This window comes from Convolutriloba macropyga, chromosome 2 (genome assembly GCF_964194025.1).
Source record: "Convolutriloba macropyga chromosome 2, txConMacr16.3, whole genome shotgun sequence".
NCBI lineage: Eukaryota > Metazoa > Xenacoelomorpha > Acoela > Convolutidae > Convolutriloba > Convolutriloba macropyga.
The window spans coordinates 43,624,714-43,642,930 of record NC_134469.1 but is presented as its reverse complement, the minus strand read 5'-3'; the positions used below and the strand labels follow the sequence as shown (position 1 = coordinate 43,642,930).

General features: G+C 34.2%; 2 protein-coding genes across 7 annotated transcripts in view; one reads left to right on the top strand and one right to left on the bottom strand.

Annotated features, from left to right (window-relative positions):
- Positions 1-1,899, top strand: part of LOC142358686 (uncharacterized) — a 110,498-nt gene extending 108,599 nt beyond the window's left edge. For 4 of the 5 annotated variants that reach the window (XM_075410198.1, XM_075410200.1, XM_075410197.1 and 1 more), the window contains exons 7-8: positions 226-692; positions 1,170-1,899. In XM_075410198.1, coding sequence (XP_075266313.1) covers positions 226-692; positions 1,170-1,381 — 679 coding nt within the window. In that variant the 3' untranslated portion in view covers positions 1,382-1,899. The remainder of the gene's footprint in view (positions 1-225; positions 693-1,169) is intronic. The other variant, XM_075410202.1, reaches the window with a different exon arrangement.
- Positions 1,900-5,099: 3,200 nt separating this feature from the next.
- Positions 5,100-15,272, bottom strand: LOC142335291 (glycine cleavage system H protein-like). 2 transcript variants are annotated; one of them, XM_075383731.1, is made up of 4 exons: positions 15,136-15,272; positions 11,663-11,766; positions 10,853-11,063; positions 5,100-5,308 (listed from the first exon to the last, which is right to left on the bottom strand). In XM_075383731.1, the coding sequence occupies exons 1-4, from the start codon at positions 15,185-15,187 to the stop codon at positions 5,175-5,177; spliced, it is 501 nt and encodes a 166-aa protein (XP_075239846.1). In that variant the 5' UTR covers positions 15,188-15,272; the 3' UTR covers positions 5,100-5,174. The 2 variants fall into 2 exon arrangements, with proteins under 2 accessions (XP_075239846.1, XP_075239847.1); XM_075383732.1 differs by having other exon boundaries at positions 11,663-11,819; positions 15,136-15,198.
- Positions 15,273-18,217: the final 2,945 nt, after the last annotated feature.

Sequence of the window (18,217 nt, the reverse complement as noted above, 5' to 3'; positions counted from 1 at the left end):
AATTGAGAAATTTAGCCGACATCTTAATTCTGATTGTAGGGCAAATCTGATTGATCAAAATATCACTAGTTCCTCTAATCATTGCAATTGGTGTGCGGTAGGCTTGTTGGTTTAAGTTCTCATTTTTAGTTGTCGGCTAAACCCTTGTCGGCTAAACCATTGTCGGCTAAACCCACTGGATATTTCGTTGATCGCCTGTTTCGTCATTGCTGCTGTTCATTTTAGATGGTTTAGTAGAAGTAGGGATACTGGAAATGAACATTCAAACACTAGTTCCAACAACCCTTCTCTCATCCTCACCACTAATTCCCATCAGTTAGGAGACGAAAAAGCGGCTCCTAATAGTCCAAACGAATCCACGACCCATGAATCTGTTTCCATCTCCTTGCATGTTCCCTCCTCCAGTAACCCGGCCTGCTGTGGTACCCCCCGTTCCTGTAACCAGTCTGACAGAATAGCCCTCGGACAACGAAGACCAAGCACCAGTTATAAGAAACTTAACTTGAGTCGACTGCAAACTTTTAGCTCTGGAGTTGGGCACCGTACCCTGAGAAGAAATATGACTGGGTCGAACAGTACTGGGGGTAGGGGGAGCCAGAGGAGGAAGAGTTCAACTGAGAATGCCACCTACGCACTCTTCATCATCAGCATTGGATTCATCGTGTTCATCACACCATACACTGCAATGGCAGGTAATACAATATACCCCCCCCCCCCCCCCACCACCCCCAACATAAAGTATGATTAGTATGAATCATATATGGCTTACGAATATCATGTATGATTACAAAGATTCTTTTATGGTGTTCAACCCGGGTAGCCAAAAAAGCAATTGTCAGGTCAGTCAGAAAACGAATCAGAATTATACAGACGACTTACAACTCTCAAATTGTCCACTACTGAATTGCACTTGGGGATCGGTAGAAGAGCTCTGCTGGTAATTATCAGTCTCTTTTGAACAAGCCTCAAACCTACCGCAGCCTTAAGTCCGTTAAACTAGATCTAAAATCAAAACTAAGTTTTCATACCAAGTTATAACATTTAAACTTTGGAATATAATTTTTTTGCATCAAATCTTCCTGAATGACAGAGGTCGGAACAATATTTACACTATACCTAAACCTCCCTTTTATGTATGAATAATTAAACGAGTTTTTGTGTATGTACAGCATGGCAATCGTTCTACCTGGAGTCAACAATAAACAACCCAGTTCACGATGTGTTGTTCGATTTGTCCATGCTCATATTCAACGGAAACTTCATCAGCAACTACTACGTCTACCTTCTCTTCAACTCTGTCTTCCGCAGTTTTGCACTCTCACTCTTCAAGTCCAAGTCCAACCCTTGCTGCGGCTGCTGCTGTTCTACTGGACAGGGTTGATCTAGCTCGCACGGTCTACTCCCTGCGACATCACAGCGCTTAAAGTGAACAAACGCAGGCTGAAGTCCTAATTTGTGATCAAACTGGTAACGGATTTACTAGCGCTCGATCATGCATGAACCGTTACAGTCTGGATGACTCTGATCATGACTGGTTTCTGACTTGATTGGGCTCATCATGGCTCATTAATTTCTGGAAGCATCTTATCATATAGGGATTTTAACAAGAAAGTGAGAACGAACTTTTACCTTTCAAATCTTGAATTATCATCATGTTGAGACAGAAATTAAACCTACTTATATAACTCCTGCAATCAAGACTTAATTGCTACACAGTATTGTGCAAATGGTGTTTTGATGTTCACGAGATTTAAATGTACACCCGAACCACCGGTCACTAGACGAATAGGGACGGTCATCTGTTTATATCTCGTAAGATTCTTGCAAGATGATGACATATAATCAAATACAAGAGTCTTGCCAGAGTGTTTGCCGATAATTGCCCAATTTACCCACCAATCCTCCCCTCCCCCCCCCCCCCCCCGGACTGAACGTCAAGTCTTAATCAGCACGAACGACTTGAAATGACACGTGATCAGTACTGATTAGCCACCCAAGACGTATTTCACTGGAGAAGTAGTGATCAAGACTTGAGACTCTTCCCCTCCCTCCATTTCCTAACTGCTGCAGTCGGTATGATGTCGTTGAATAGAAGTCAAGATAAAAGTAGAGTCTGTTGGTATCTTACAGTTAGAAAAGGCAAGTTCAATGAAAACGGCAGATATAACTTTTTCGAGCACTAAGATAACAGTGGCTCGGTCAGAATTGCCAGACGAATCTCAGTCAAACTTAGAGGATTATCTTGAAAGATCCTTGCAAATGACGATTACTTTTTACCATCTCTCAAGGTAGCAGTCGGTATTAGCGGGTGACGCATTTTTGATTACAAGCTTCTGTCGGCACGGAGCTAATCCCACGCACAGTGGCTGTGACTTAGACCATAATTAAAAGGATTCAGTATAAGCATGAACACTATGTTCTACTTCTTTTCAGACCGATTCAGTAAGACCCCATATTTCAACTTCATATATTTTTTTATCCCTGCACCCTATAACCCCGCAAATTTTTCGGCCAAAACGAAATCGTTTCCTCAGACCATGTATCACGCAACATAAAAAAATTCGGTAATGGTAGTTGCTTGTAATGCTGGTAAGAACTTCAGACGTTCATGGGTATTTATTAATAGTCCCGAGATCTGAAATATTGTAAGATTATATAAGTTGACCGTCCCGTTTGGACCCGGGTCTCAACGTGGTGTTCCTTGTGCTTGTTTTTCAAATCAACGTTATTTTTGTTGAACAGATTACAAGTTTATAGAAACCTTGGTTGCTCCATAACCCTGATATTTGGCGCTGATTATCCCCCATCCCCTCAATTTATTTTAAACTTAACTGTGAATTAAACCCCCTCCCTCTAATCAAAGAAAAATTTTACCTAAAGTACTCTACTGAAATTCTGAATTTTTCTGTATTTCTCAAATACTTTGCGATCGACTCAAATATTAGTAGAAATAATTGGTTTGAGTGAATGATGCAAGTTTCAATTTTTTGTTATTTTTGTCAATTGATAGTAAATAAATAGATTATATATTATTGCTTCCTTGTGACCCTGATGCTTTAATTCAATATCGCCCTTCACACTCTTTATATACAGAAAAAAGTACACAAACGGCATCATTATTTTTTGTAACGCGAGGTCATTCTAAATGTCATCAGACGATCACGTGCTCAACTGCTCCTGATCATAAACAAAACAATAATCAGGCTCAAATGGAAGAAGTGGAACAAGTCGCATTGGTAACTTTGAGTTCTAAGAAGTTCTAGTTCTGAAAAATTAGTACTAAGAACCGGAGAGGTATAAACTGCATATCCAAGAATTGGCCCACACTGCCCGATCATATACATTAAAACTTATTCTTGATAGTATATTTTTGGCGATATTAGGTAAGCGACTTTAGCAGTAAAAATCTTCAAACGAAAGAAAAACAGGCTCTGCCAAATTTGATTTCAAGTTTTTTCAAATCTCAATCATATCAAACAAACAACATGCTTAATGAAAACATGCATATAATTAACGAAACTTTTCCTTTAGTAAATTGATGACAAGGTTCCATTAGTAAAAAGGTCAAGAGATACACGGGTGAATCTGAAAAAATACGCAAAGAAATTTCACAAGAAGAACGCTTCATCTTGAAGAAAAGTTTTATTTGTAGAAAACAAGAGAGACCATTGTTAAGTTCCAGGTAAAAAATCAAACGAAGAAAAATCAATTTTGAAATTAAAATGTCGCTCAAAACGAAATTATACTAGCATTGGAATCTTTGATTGCTGATATCGTTTGTAGGGCTTTGAATTTAATTTAATTATTTAAAAATTTAGCCTGTACTATAGAATTATTTGTGAAACGGAGTGGGAAGACCTACAGAAATCACAAATTGTCGATTTGATATGATCATTTTGGTGTGAAACACGAAGCAACCTAAACTTCATAGTGTTGGAGAAAGAGTTTCCCAACGAATTTCTGGACAATGATTTCTCAAAATCGGATCAGGAGAAAAAAAAGTTAGAACACTTTCTTGTAAGAAAAGATTGATAATTGAGTATCTTTTTTGCATAAAAACAAAATAACATGGCTATGTGCCATCATTTTGGATACTTGTTCTATCCCTTTCCTGAAATTTTTCCAACATTTTCAACAAAGTAGCATATAGCATAAGTGTTTGATGACAATGAAATGAGCTGGCATTTTTTTGTTCTATCAAGGACAAAGGAGGAAAAACTATTATTATGACGTTTTTCATCAAAGTTTCTTTTGTCTTTCAACGTCTGCCTATTCACAATACTAGAATTTAACTTTTTAAATATACATGTTTAAGGTTTTTAAGCGAGGTAGAAACCAGCAGCTGTGGTAAACAAGGTAGAAACAAAAAATTATAAATCAATTTGAATTGTTATTATCGCTGGGTTTTTTTAATTAACTAGATTGTTTTTTTTAAAAAATGAGCATACATGAAAAATGAGCTGAAGTCTGATCATAGCTCATTGTCTGAATGGCTCTGAATTTTTAAAAAGAAAGCACAAAAGAGTGACTGAGTAATTTACTGAGTAATTGAATTCCCCTATCAATTCTCTAAAGAGTCTGTCTGATCATAACTAACATGTAGAGAGCAAGGTGGTACGATCGATCGATTGATTTAAGCAATCACATTAACCTTTTTTTCATTTTTGTTTAACAAATAAACGTTGAAGTGAGCGCAGATTCTAGCAAATATATAACTACCACTTCAAATGCAGACAGGACTTTCTCGGTTTTTTAAATGGATCATCGTCAAAAAGTCCACAATGCAATGAAAAGACGTCAAACCAAAAACAGTCTTGCGCTGATTGTTGAAACTGACACCTCTTCAGGATCAATTAAAACCGAAACATGTCCATGGCGTTCTTGGCATCCATCGAAACACCATACATGGTTTTCTTGGCAAAATCATGCAGGAACTTTCTTCATGGCCTCTATGGAACCATATATGGTTCCTGGATATGGTTGCCAAGAAAGATCAACGCGGGCGTTTTGCAGACGTTTTTCTCAATTCTCAACTCTACTTATTCTAAAAGTTTATTTAATTTTTAGGAGTGACCTGAGCTGAAATAGAAACCGGAAGCTGATAGAAAAGCTGCAATTATAAAATATGAAACGTTGATTCTATACACTTTAAATCTGTCAATATTTGCTCCGATCTACAAAAATTTTTCTGGAATTTGAAAGTCGTCAAACACTCCAATCCCAGCCATGTAGAGTAGTCGCTGGTCGAGGGAGAGCAGATTTTTCTTCTCCTCCTCCAAATTGGATGTTTTCATCTCTATCCACCAAACTAAAACAAATCAATGCTCAGAATTTATTTCACGATTATAAATGACATCTCGACTCTTTTTTGACACCAGATGTTTGTCACATACTTTGGTGGGAAAACTTTACTGTACAAGATATTGCAGGATTTCAGAAGTATTTCTTGGACGACCATGCATCGTCTAGCAAGATTGTTCAAGATGACTGGGGATCATTCTCTGCTGACTGGGGATTGCAATCCCAGAGACAATGATCGCTGAATGCCTATTTTGAAACTCTGTTTTGTCAAGGCCTTTATTTGATTTCGCTATTTTTTTATCATGCCATAGAAATATCAGGACAAAAGATAACAGATATATAAATAAATTGTGTCATTCTCATTTTGATCTTGGATGAAATCCTTTAAAAGCTCTTAGCGGAACGGAGTAAATTGAACACACAGAACAAAGGGACATTTATTGTTGGCCCGAAGGGTAGGAAACACAACTTACTGACATGATTCGTTCGTGATCTACAATTACAATCCGAAATTGCTTATAGCTGTTGTGCAAATTTAACTATTTTTCATTTGACATTAAAAAATTATACAAAAAAAATTGTAATTTTAAATACAGGCAACTTTTAGCTGTAAGACGTTGAATTCAACTCAGGTGAGTACAAAGAAACATTGCAGGACTAACCTCCCAGCTCATTATTGATTAAAAAAGCATGCTAAATAACTGCCGAAAGATTATTACAACTTATTTATATCTGAATTCTTTCAAACCATTTAATTTAGCTACACGATACAAAGCCACAAAGAAACTTGGCATACAAACAAGCAACGTTCAATCAGTTTTTCTTAGAAAACAATAAAAAAAATTCAAATTCATTCATTTAGTAAATTATGTAGAAATACTCAATGCTACCGTCTCCAAAACGCAAAATAACTAATCAGAACATGCAGATATTTAGGAGACAAAAAGTAATTTTCATTGTTCTTAGATACCAAACAGACAAGAAAGAGCTCACAGATGTTTGGAAAAGGTTGAAAGATTAACAACAAATTGAATTAGTTTTTAGTGCACAGAACTTCAAAGCCAATATTTTTAGCCAAAAGTAAGGGAAAAAACAAACTTGGAGTTTAGGAAAATTTTAGGAAAACAGACATATAAGTTGTCTCCAAAATCAATAAATAAATTCTAAAGAATTGTCGAAATCAATAGTTTTTTTTTTAATTAGGAAAGGGAAACATTTTTTGCCTACTTTTAAAAGCCCCAAAACACGAGCTTTGAAAAAATTGTTTTTTATATATCTGAAAATAAAAGCCCGGCAAAAATAGAAATTGTCAAAGCAAACGTGACCATCACATTGCAAAACTGTCTATTTTATGTTCAAGCATTTACGTTAGCTGCTAACATATGCGATCACTGATACGTCTCGATGACAGAATAGTTAATCAAAAACCTCAACAAAACAAACATTTCAAATAATGAGATTTTACCAATAAATTGTGCATCAGCAGTATTTTCAAAACTAAATTTATCTTAGAAACCGCATACAACTCAAAGTTCTTGTTTCTTTCCGGTACATCTGCTTCAACCTGGAAATCATCTCTAATTTTCTGCAAACAAATTTTCTAAAAATTCCGCAAAACACTCTTTTTTGAATTCAATAACTTTAGCCCACGCTTACCCAGATTTTTGGTACTTTTTCCGGGCTATCAAAACAAAAAAGGTCTGTTCCTGTTTTTTTATCATGAACTCACCCCTATCGAAGGCAAATTTAAATGCAAGTATTAAAATTTATTCAAACAGTGCGTGCTACATGCTTCGGCCTTGAACCCATTTTGAAGGCATAAAACATCTTTTTTCATAGATTAGAAAAAACTTTTTTTGGGGAACAGAAAAAAACAGTGATATAGAAGTCTTGATTGCAAATTTTTATCAGAACATATTGTTTACTCCATGATAGTTTTTTGTTCCGACCCCTCTTGAGGGGGAAGGAACAATATAATCAAATGGGTTTTTTTTCGTTCAGTCAATTTTGGCCGATCGATATATTCATCGTAGAGAGTTGAGACTGGTATCATTAGAAAGCTTGTCCAGCGTAGAATATGGAATTGAAAGATTTTTGTATTTTTCGTTTTTTACAGGGAGTTATCGAGGTTTCAATTTTGAGAAAATAGAGTGAATTCCGGTGTGATTTTATTCAGATTTTCCGGAATTTTTTACCACAACTTCGCCAATTTTGCTAAAATTTGATGATTTTTATTTGTAAAGACAAAAAAACTTTATTGTAGGCTATTTTTATTGATTTTTTTTGTCGGAAAATCTGGCAAAATATTTTAAAATTAAGACTTTTTCATCAAAAACAGCACGAAATAAGTTTCTTTAGTCTAGTTTGATTAAATTTACAGGAAGTACAGCCTCAAACACCACTAACGCAATCTTTTTAGACTCAAAATGGGCCTTTTTCTACTTCAAATTCCGTTGAGAGTGCTCTGTAATTAAAATTTTGACAATTTTTGCTAAATTTTTTCGTTAGTTATCAAAAATGCAGCACCTATTTTTGAGTTTTTAAGAATATCTATATCATTCGACTAATTAAGTGTTTCTAATAGACAAACAGCATTAGCAGGGCTAGTTTTGGACCAATCTTGGATTGGTATAATCCAAAAATATTTCGAATTTTAATCAGTCGGTCTTTTTTATAAAAAAAAAATCAATCTTTTCTACATTAATTAAATAACAGAACATTTCAAACCAAAGCTCACTAATGATAGGTCCCATTGGATTCCTAAAAATAGCACCACATTGTATCTAGTTGATTAGTCGAAATCTTACGGTTATTTTGACATTTAAAAGTATTTGATTTTTAAATAAATAATGACTTATTGAACATTTTTTTCTCTATTCCTCTATTTTTCTCTTAATTTGGTCAACTTGTAGATATTGTCAGCAAAGGAAGAATGTTTTTTTCATCTATTGAATCAAATTCAATCTTTATAGCGGTTTTACGCCTTAAATCATGTTTTTCTGGCTTTGATATTACTAGATTTCACATTTTTTAAAAATTTTTTAACACGGAAAAAAAGTAAATTAATTTTTGATATTTGTCATAGTTGACGTTCTTTTTGCAGAGGTTAGACATATTCTGGATAATTTCAATTTTCAAGGCCTTGCTTTGGAAGAATAAACGAACCTATTTAGTTATTTCATTCTGTAATTAATGGGGTTCAAGTCTTTGGAAATATTTTTTTTCTAAAAAAAAATTAAAATGTTATTTTATTTTGCATTTTTTTTACTTGTTACCTAGCTTCATTAATGAGAAGTTACACCATACATTATTGGTGCTCGCAGAAAGCGCAATTGAACATATTTTGATGGCCATAGTATAGCTTTACGGTTTCGAAAGCGTTTTCTGCCAAGTTTTTATTGATTTTTCGTTTGTTGTCTATTTGTTGTTCTTTTTGTAACCGAATAAAAATTGAATACCGTCAGTTCTTAATTCGTTCTATAGAAGAATTGTTATTCGTACACCTATGGGATATTTTAGTTGAATTCTTATGGTTTTCATTACTTTGAAATTATTGGTTTTAAAAAAAATAAGCGAAATTTACAAATTTACTGTTTTTCTTCTTTATTGTCTAATTGTTACCAAGTCTTTTTATTGAGTAGTCCCGTTTGTTTTGTGGTGAATTAAAGTTATTTTGTTTAATATCAGTTTTATCTGACGCGATTTTGACTTTGTTATTAAGTTTTGTTTTTTAAAACGGACAAAAAGTTTTTGATGTAATTAAATTTTGTTGTTACTGTTTGATTTTGCTGTTCGTCTTGACTCGCTTTCTGAATATTTACAAATCTCATCAATCTAATGCACCATTATTCATGGTTATTCTATGCTCCTCATTTGGTAGACAATCATGCCAAAGTTGCGGATGAGCGGGGTCGGAACCTTATGTGCAATTGCACAATACTGAGTCGCCTTGTTGCTATCTAAACTATAAGGCCTTGAGTCCCATTAGGCAGAAAAATCGATAGGCTGAATCTCGCTGTTTTCTGTACATCGATTTCATTAGGTCAGTCGGATTTCTCAAAATTCATTCACACGCGCAACTCTTTTAACAAAATATGAAAATACAATTAATATCAATAAATTTCAATCATCAAGAGGCCTGCTTGAGAACAGTAGAGGGGGAACACTATGTGTATACTAATACTTTAGTTGAAGCTGAAAAAAACTTTTTGTTGAATCTTAAGTATTTTTTCGTAGCTCAAACAAGATCTAAAACTTAAAGATCGTTTTCCCCAATCAATTCTCTATAGAGTCTGTCTGGTCATAACTAACACGTAGAGAGCAAGGTGGTACGATTAATCGATTGATTTAGGCAATCATAATTTGTTTAACAAATAAAGGTTGAACTGAGCAGATTCTAGCAAATATATAACTACCACTTCAAATGCACACAGGACTTTCTCGGTTTTTTTAAAAATGCATCACGGTCAAAAAGTCCACAATGCAATGGAAAGACGCCTAGCCAAGAACACCGTCCGCTGACTGTTGAAACTGACACTTCTTCAGGGTCAATTAAAAACGAAACCCATCATGGAATTCTCGGCATCCATTGAAACACCATACATGGTTTTCTCGGCAAACATGCAGGAATTTTTTCATGACCTCCATGGAACACGGGCAACTATACTGCATGCAATCTTATATTCTGTTCAATTTTGCAGACGTTTTTCTCATCTCGCGGGGGAAAACAAAAGTCTCCAAGTTAACAGAAAAGCTTTTCCTTCCAATGTTAAGACTTAATCGTCTATTCTCATTCTCTCACTGTCTGCAAAATAGTTGGAGTAAAGGGAATCACACTCTTCTTACACAACATATCCTGCTCCAAATTTATTCATACCCCAACTATTTGAAATTATCACAAAACAGCTTTTGTGAAACATTCGAGTACCAATACTACCGTTTGTTTTATCGAAGCCTCGAGGAAAAGGATAGCTACGTTCAACTAATGTTTTTGTGGTGACTCAAATGCAAAGGAAAAGCATTTTTTTATTATTTTGTTTATCGTTCTTCGTTTTGGAATGGGCTACGCGTAAAACTAAAGTGCGCTCGAAAACCTCCCCTGATCAGACTAGTGTGCGTTCGAAATTGTCTCTGATCAGACTAGTGTGCGTTCGAAATTGTCTCTGATCAGACTAGTGTGCGTTCGAAATTGTCTCTGATCAGACTAGTGTGCGTTCGAAATTGTCTCTGATCAGACTAGTGTGCGCTCGAAACTGCCTCTGATCAGACCGTCCCAGACCGAAGTGACCCCTGATCAGACAAGTTCCAGACCATTGTCCAGACTAAAGTGCGCTCGAAGCTTTTTCCAGACCATGTAATTCGACCGCACCGGGAACATGTGTGCGCTCGAAACTCGTTTGATCAGGGGTCACTTCGGTCTGGCCACCTCGACCTGGGCGGTATCTTACATTAAGTTCTCATTGCCCTCTCATTAGGTTTGTGACTGTAAAAAAACCATAATAGTCCGATAAAAATCCCACGGGTACTAAATTTCTTACAAAACTTTGCTTACTTTCGTCGTCGGGAAGAACAGCTGAAGTGTATTGGTCCATGATTCTGGGGTTTTTGACCACCTCCTCATTGATACATGTGACCTTCCCACTGAATGGGGCCTGGATGAACATCAGGTCGTTCAGAGACTGCACCACTCCTATTATTTCTCCCTGTTCCATTGTCTGGCCAACTTCCGGCAATTCCAGTTCCACTATTACACCCAAATCATGCTAAAATAATGCAGAACTATCACGCAAACTCGGCTTTGAGTCACTATTTCTTGACCTCTGTAAATTGTCGTTTGAATTTTAAAAAGCTCAAATTCAATTTAAAAAAATAGCAATTGTAGTGTTGTGGGGTGAAATGCAGGAAAATGTTTCAAAAAGTTAGTGACTCAAACATCAAACTGAAGGGGTAACAGCAGAAAAACCCTACTTTTTAAGTTTATCCCCCTTTGATATTACTTTCTTTTTGGGCTGTTGTTAATTAAACTTATTCTTTTCATTCACAGCTTAGAACCAAAATAAGTCGCCCTTCAATTGAAATTATGAAAAGTCGTTGCTGGCAAGTAATTTGACAGGTAGATTTGATTTCAAAACTATGCTATTTCCATTTTTCAAGCGTTGTCCATGTGCCTTTAGCATCGCCGCATAACAGTCAATTAAATGGTAGACAAATTGGACAGTGGACCATAATGAGCAACAAAATACTCGCTCGCTGTCTTCCAATCATTTCGTGTACATTTGAACCAACTCTTGGGAAAAATGAAGGCGCGTCAAATAGTTGGATCCATCTTATAATAAACATAGAAACATAATTGGTTGCTTACCCTTCTGTGGTAAGTCATGCCCATTGTGACTAGATCTGAATCTTCGTGAACTTTAGACCAAATGTGTTCATACGTGAAGTAGTAGTCTAAGGCCCCATGAGCAGCTGAAAACATATTCGTTCTCCATTCATTCAGACGAAGATGGGTTCACAGAATACTGTAACAAAGTTGCAAATTCCGTCGAAATTCGTCAATAATAATGCTAGAATGATCAGAATGGCCAGAATTTGATCGAAAAACGATCATGTTTGTAATTGAAGTTGAATTTGATAATACAAATTTGAGAAACATTTGGGACAAAATTAAAAAGAGAAAAGATTTTGCCTTTTTTGCATGTCTACTTTTTTTATTTAAGAGCTAGTCAAATGGTCCCAAAATTTTAAGAAAACTTGCAGCTGAAAAGAAGAAAAACAGAATTAATTTTCAGATCTTAAAAATATGATCAATCAAAACCATTCAAAACCAATGATTCCAATAACATGACTCACGATAAAATAACAAAATAACTTATTTGAGCCCGAGAATTACTACGAGAGTTGACAATCTGAAACAGTGGCGATAGTGTGCTCTGTTATTAGACCATATTCTTGCTCTAGGTTTCTGTTGCTATATGAATAGTGGCGAGGAAAGAGGGCAGCAAAAAGAGTTCAATCAGCTGCAGTTTAGCGTAAGTTATTCAACTGTTGTTATGGAAAGGAGCGTTGATTAATAGCATTACCACACAAATGTGATCACCCTGTCGATTTATTCAAAATACCGGCCGCGCCACTGAGTTTGATAGCTTCTCAATGGCAATGACAACAGTGTGTTGATAACTATCCACATAACAATCCGCTCGCTTCTTGAAATTTTGTCAACCAACATGCAAACAAATGTCATTCGAGTGCCGTTCAAAAATTATGAATGGCTTTAATTGGTTTTTTGCTAAGTCAAAATACGATTGATTGTTTTGATTCCGACCAATTATTCACCCGAGTAATTGCATGAAACATTTATTTTTGAATCTGTAAACATTACTGGTTTAAAAGCAGACTCCTTAATTTAGCTCAAACTCTCCTTTATTTTGGACCAGTGGATTTCACCTAAAGAAACTTGAGCTACACGTATAATAAGCTGTCAGAGTTGTTCACAAAGGGTTTTCGGAGGGGTTTCGTGGACAAGACTGACAATATAACTGGCCTACACTGAGAGATTTTTGTCAGGGGATTTTACAAAGCATGAAAAACTATCTTACATTCTTTATTTCCAATATTTTTTCTAACTCACATATATGTATAATCGATGATTATTTGCACAAATACCCCTTCTCACATAACTGAGATTAGTTGACATATATCACGGGCAATTAACTCTTATTTACGCAAATTAGAAAATCTAATAACTCAATTTGTCAAATTCAAATACATTTGCCTTTGAAACACACTTACACTTTTCCATCAGTGTATTAACCAAAACGAGTTTTGTAGACGAGACTGACTTAATCCCCCGAATATTTTTTAAACCGAGCCAATTAAGCGAACATAATTGTTTTCCACAGAGTTAAAGTATTAAGATTGCGTGTGAAATCAACTTGCACAAATCAGTCAATTATGCCCGTTGTTGCTCATAGATATCAAATTCATCTGAGGATTATATCAATCAAAAATAAACTTTCAAGTAATTTTTAAATAAATCCAAATTATAATCTAGAAATTTTAAAAAAATATTTTGTAATTATTTACTAAACCTTTTATACAATTATAATTATTATAAATTAATGAGAGATTACATTCATATTATAAACATATTTATGGTGATTGTATTGTGTTGCTAGAACTGCACTCTAAATTTTCCTCGTCTGATATCCATCAAAAATCGTTTTTTGCCGCACTATTTTTCGGGTGAAATGGGACACACGGAAAAATGCCCAATTACATGAATACTAGTGTATCTTTGCACGATTGTCTCGCCCTTATTCTCATGCTTTTTCGCGTTTTATGACACTCGAAAAATCGTTTAATAAATCCCGGTTTTTCTAGTAAGAAATATGAGATTTTGCGTAAAAAACAAGATACACTTATGTAGAAACAACCAAAAAAAGCGTTAAGGTCACATGATTTCTCATGCTTTTTACAGTATTTTTCCGGTCTTTTCACATAAAATTTTCGTGTAATCCTACGCGAGAAATTTGATTTATAACACAACAATCGGGTTTTTTTAAACGATTTTTGAGTGAATTACGTGAAACACCATGAGAATAAGGCCGAGATAAACTTGTAAAAATAAACCATTTTTCATGCGAATAGGCATTTCTCGTTAGTCACTTTTTCCTCGAAAAATCTTGTGGCAATACACGATTTATCAGTTCAATCCCACGAATTTTATTATTTTCATATATCCGTCGGATACTTATTTTTGATACCTTAACGCAGTGCGAAAGATAATAGCACCAAAAACAAAATTTGCAGAAACAATATTACTTCATTTTTAGTGTCAGAACAATTTTGATTAAACATAATTGAAGGAAAAACAGTAGATTAATTTACAATTTTAACCGAAAAAGTAAAATTGTTCGTCTTTTCTTGCATATTCGTCTTTTATTTTTTGTTTCATATCCCTTTGTGCCTCAATTTGAGTGAGACCATTTTGAACTAACTATATTTAAGGTCCGTGAAATGAAAAAGAATGAATTAATCATTGGTGACATGATGATTTTGTCTCATTATCCATCAAAAACTTTTTCCTTATATTGAACCGTCTCCCAGCTATGAGGACCAACTTTATTGTGGTTGGTCCTCTCACAGATTAGTGATGAAGAAACAAGTTAACAGATGTCTACATACCTCAACTTTTCCAAAATTTTTTAAATTATAGCTTACAGGCCATTATCTGACAATCATCTGAAAACACAACATCGGGAGACACTGTGGACTTCTAAAAAGAAGGCAAATGAAACTGACAATTTTTAAGTCAGTTTAGCCCTCAAAAATTAGCAACATCCAATTTTATTAAAAGTGAGGCAGCAAAATCTACGCGAGCATCTAATTCAATTCTACCAATACACTACATAATGTATTCCTGCTTTCATTCACATTTTTATTGAAAAGACTGTCGAAAAATTCAATGTGTGCAAAATCCTGATACCGGGATGACATAATAGCTTTCTCCAGCCATACGCCAGTATAGAAGCAAAATAGTAGTTTTAAAAATTATCAAATGTTGCAAGCATTTCCCTTATTTACCGCCTATTTTTTTCTCTTGGTCTCTTGGTTGCATTTTTCATTTCTTTGATAAAAATTTTGAAAACGCTTTGAGGAGCAAAATTTTCGAAACATAAACTTGCATCAGCAAAAATTGGAGTTTACTGTATTGGTATCAAAGATATACTGCCAAGAAAAATTTTAAAAATTAATTATCAATTGCACGTACGATTTTATTGGTTTAGAATATGGAACCGATCAATTGATTGGGAATTGAGAACTCCGTTTACTTACCATCTCCTGAAAGAAGAGCGAGAAATAAAAGCGAGTTTATCAAATTATTCATTACTATGAACCAATATTACATTTAAAACAATAAGTAACAAATTATTTTCAGAGCAGAGTGCTCACAAAACAACTCTTTTACTCTGTTTCTGTGCCAATGTTCTATAACAAACGCTAATTCAGCTCAAAAAGTTCATTCACAATTAGCGTTGGCATATCAGCAGTACAATTAATTAAATCCAGTTCACTTCTCTTACTTATCTATTCTGATCAAAGTAAGCCAAGTTCAAACAAGCTTTTTTCAAACTCTTTATTGCACAAAATTCTGTAATTCTCCGAGGGCATAATCCAGTCTTCATGAAATTGCGATTAAAAAGAACTTTATTTCATGCAGATACAAGTCTAAGTAAGGTTGCACGCTTTCAAATCATTTGAAGATTTAACTCATTTACAGTCAAGATTTTGATCTAAAATAGTCAATAAGGTGATTATCATGGGAGGGATACTTAACTTATACATTGTCAAATCGTCCCCTCATAAATTTCAAAATGGGTTATCAAATTTGAGGAAAAAATATTGAATCAAAATGCGACTAAATTCAAAAATCAAACCATAATGCTCTCAAGAACGGAAAAATCATCTAAAAATACCCTTTATCCAAAATTATTGCTGCGGATAATCGACTTCAATTATTTTCTTTCGTCCTTCAGCATCTGAAGAGAAAGCTTCCGACCAAACGGTTGATTAGAACTGTCAATTTTATTTCCTCTGAAAGCAGCAAACTGACCAATACAATACAACTGACTGAAAAGTTAAAACAAACATTTGTTTCTGAAATATTTCTTGAGTCAATCCAAAGATATAATTTAATCGAAAGCTAATTTGCTGTAGCTTTTGAAGAGAATCCAATTGAAGTATTTCCTATGGTTTTCCGAAAAAATTTAAATTAAAGCGAATAAATGTCAATCAGCTGAATCATCCAAAATTTTTTGGCTTGTTTGCTTTTTGTTCCGACCCCACTTTAGTGCGAGAAAGCAACTATATACTCAAATGAGTTTTTTCTTTTTTTGCTGTTGTCACTCAATTTTGGCTATCAAAAAATTCATTATAAAGAGTAGTGAGTTGTATCATTAAAAAGCCCGTCTAACGTAGAATTTATAAGGAAGGAGATTTTTTTTAATTTCAATTTTTTTTTCGGGAATTTGTCGGGGTTCACTTTTTCGTGAACAGTAGACCGATTGCCGTTATATTTGCTCCCATTGGCCGTAAACTTAGCCCAAATTATTGTTAATTTTGCCAATATTTGTAAAAACTCACAAGAAAGGTGATAATAGTTATACTTCTAAGTATAGAGGAGGGTTGCTGATTGGTTTGATCACAGTTTTTTGCTGATTTATTGCAAAATTCTTCAACGTTTCGGACTTTTTAATAACAAAAATGCATTTTTAGCCCCCTCTGTTTACGTTTCTCAGAAATAGAGACCAAAAACCTGCTAACACAATCTTTTAGGACTCCAAAAGATGGTTTATTTTGTTTTAGCTTACAAAAAGTCTGAGGGAATTAAATAATTGCATGTTTTGCTAATTAAGCACAATATGTATCTAAAAATCTTTGTTTAATTTTGTTTTTTATTTGCCAAACTCTTTATTTCGCATTTATTTGGAACAAATGAGTGTTAAAACTGGACACCCAGATAAAATATGGCTGGTTTTGTTCGCTTCGAGGACTAATACATTCAAAAATTGTTCGGATTGTAATACGGCACAGTCTTTTTTAAGCTTTTTTGTAATTTTTGTTTTTTTTGTTTGTTGTTAACTGACAAAATTTTTTCAAAATAAGGTTCAATTAACGCAGGTCCCACTTATATAAACACGAGTTCCACTGAAAATAAAATATTAGCTTTTGAAAATGAGCTAATGGTTTTTAAGGCTAAGAGTGTGTTTTTAAAAGCTTAAACTGAATTCCTTTATTTTACCTGTACCTACTCCTTTTTTAGGTTCACACTTAGTTTTACGAATCAAAAAATTCAGTGGCCTTTTTAATTGGTAAAAGCAAAAACGTATTGTGTTTTAAGTTGATACATAAGGGTTTTTTTGACTTTTTATTTTCAATAAGAAAATATCAATGAACATTTGAACTTAGTCTCAGTCTCAGCCTCAGTATCATTCAGTTCAATCAGTTCTTTCCCTGTGAAGTAAAACATAAATTGAATAATTGTTTTATTTTTAACCAATAGTTTCTTGGCTTTGATACTACAAACAATTGAAAAAACTTTGTGATTTTTATTTATTTCCAAATATGAAGTTCATTTTTATTTGCTTGACCAATCATCTCACAAATGGCAGGTTCATTTCTACTTGTGTTTGTTTTTATTTTTGTAGTTATTCAAAGTGTTCTAGATTTTGAAAGATCTAAATGGCGTCTTCCGGATGTATAAACAACGCAATTCAATGGTTTCAAATTATATCTAATGCATTTAATGACTTTCAGATGAAATTTTTCAAAAATCAAAAGGATTTTTGAATCTTCACTTTTTCATTTTTTATTTTGTTATCATCAAACTTAGTCCGTTCATCGATAGTGATCCTCAACTTTGCAAAACCAAATAATAAATTTCGTGTTGGTTATATCCTTTGACGGATGTCTTTAGTGCTTTAGGGCAATTTTTCGTCAGATATTTTGTGAGTTTTCTAGCCTGCCCACTATTTCATGTAGTTTTTTTTTCATATGGAATTATTACAAAAAGCAACCATTGATAATCAAATGAGACGCAATTAAAGATTTCAAATATTTTCAATTTAACATAGTTTTCAATGATTTCTAAAACCTCATAGTCTTTACGGCTTCAATATTGAGGTCTCATAAAGTTAATTAATAAAAGTTGCAATTGTTTGTTGTCTTTTGTAGCCATACGACCTAACTTACTAAAAACAAGACCTGTTGGATTCCTATGGAGTTGATAGTTAATAATTTTTTTAGTTGAAAGCTTACAACTATCATGGTCTTAGGGAATATTTGATTTACAATAGTCATTGAATTTTTTAGTTTTGTCACCTTTTATCTTCATCCTGTCCATAACAAGTAGCTTAAT

Excerpts from the sequence above, each read along its gene's own strand:
- LOC142335291 (XM_075383731.1), bottom strand. The coding sequence starts at position 15,187 with ATGAATAATTTGATAAACTCGCTTTTATTTCTCGCTCTTCTTTCAGGA. Across the intron at positions 11,767-15,135 it reads CGCTCTTCTTTCAGGAGATG|CTGCTCATGGGGCCTTAGAC; the intron begins GTAAGTAAACGG and ends ATATGTTTTCAG. Across the intron at positions 5,309-10,852 it reads TGTTCTTCCCGACGACGAAA|TTTGGTGGATAGAGATGAAA; the intron begins GTAAGCAAAGTT and ends GATTTGTTTTAG.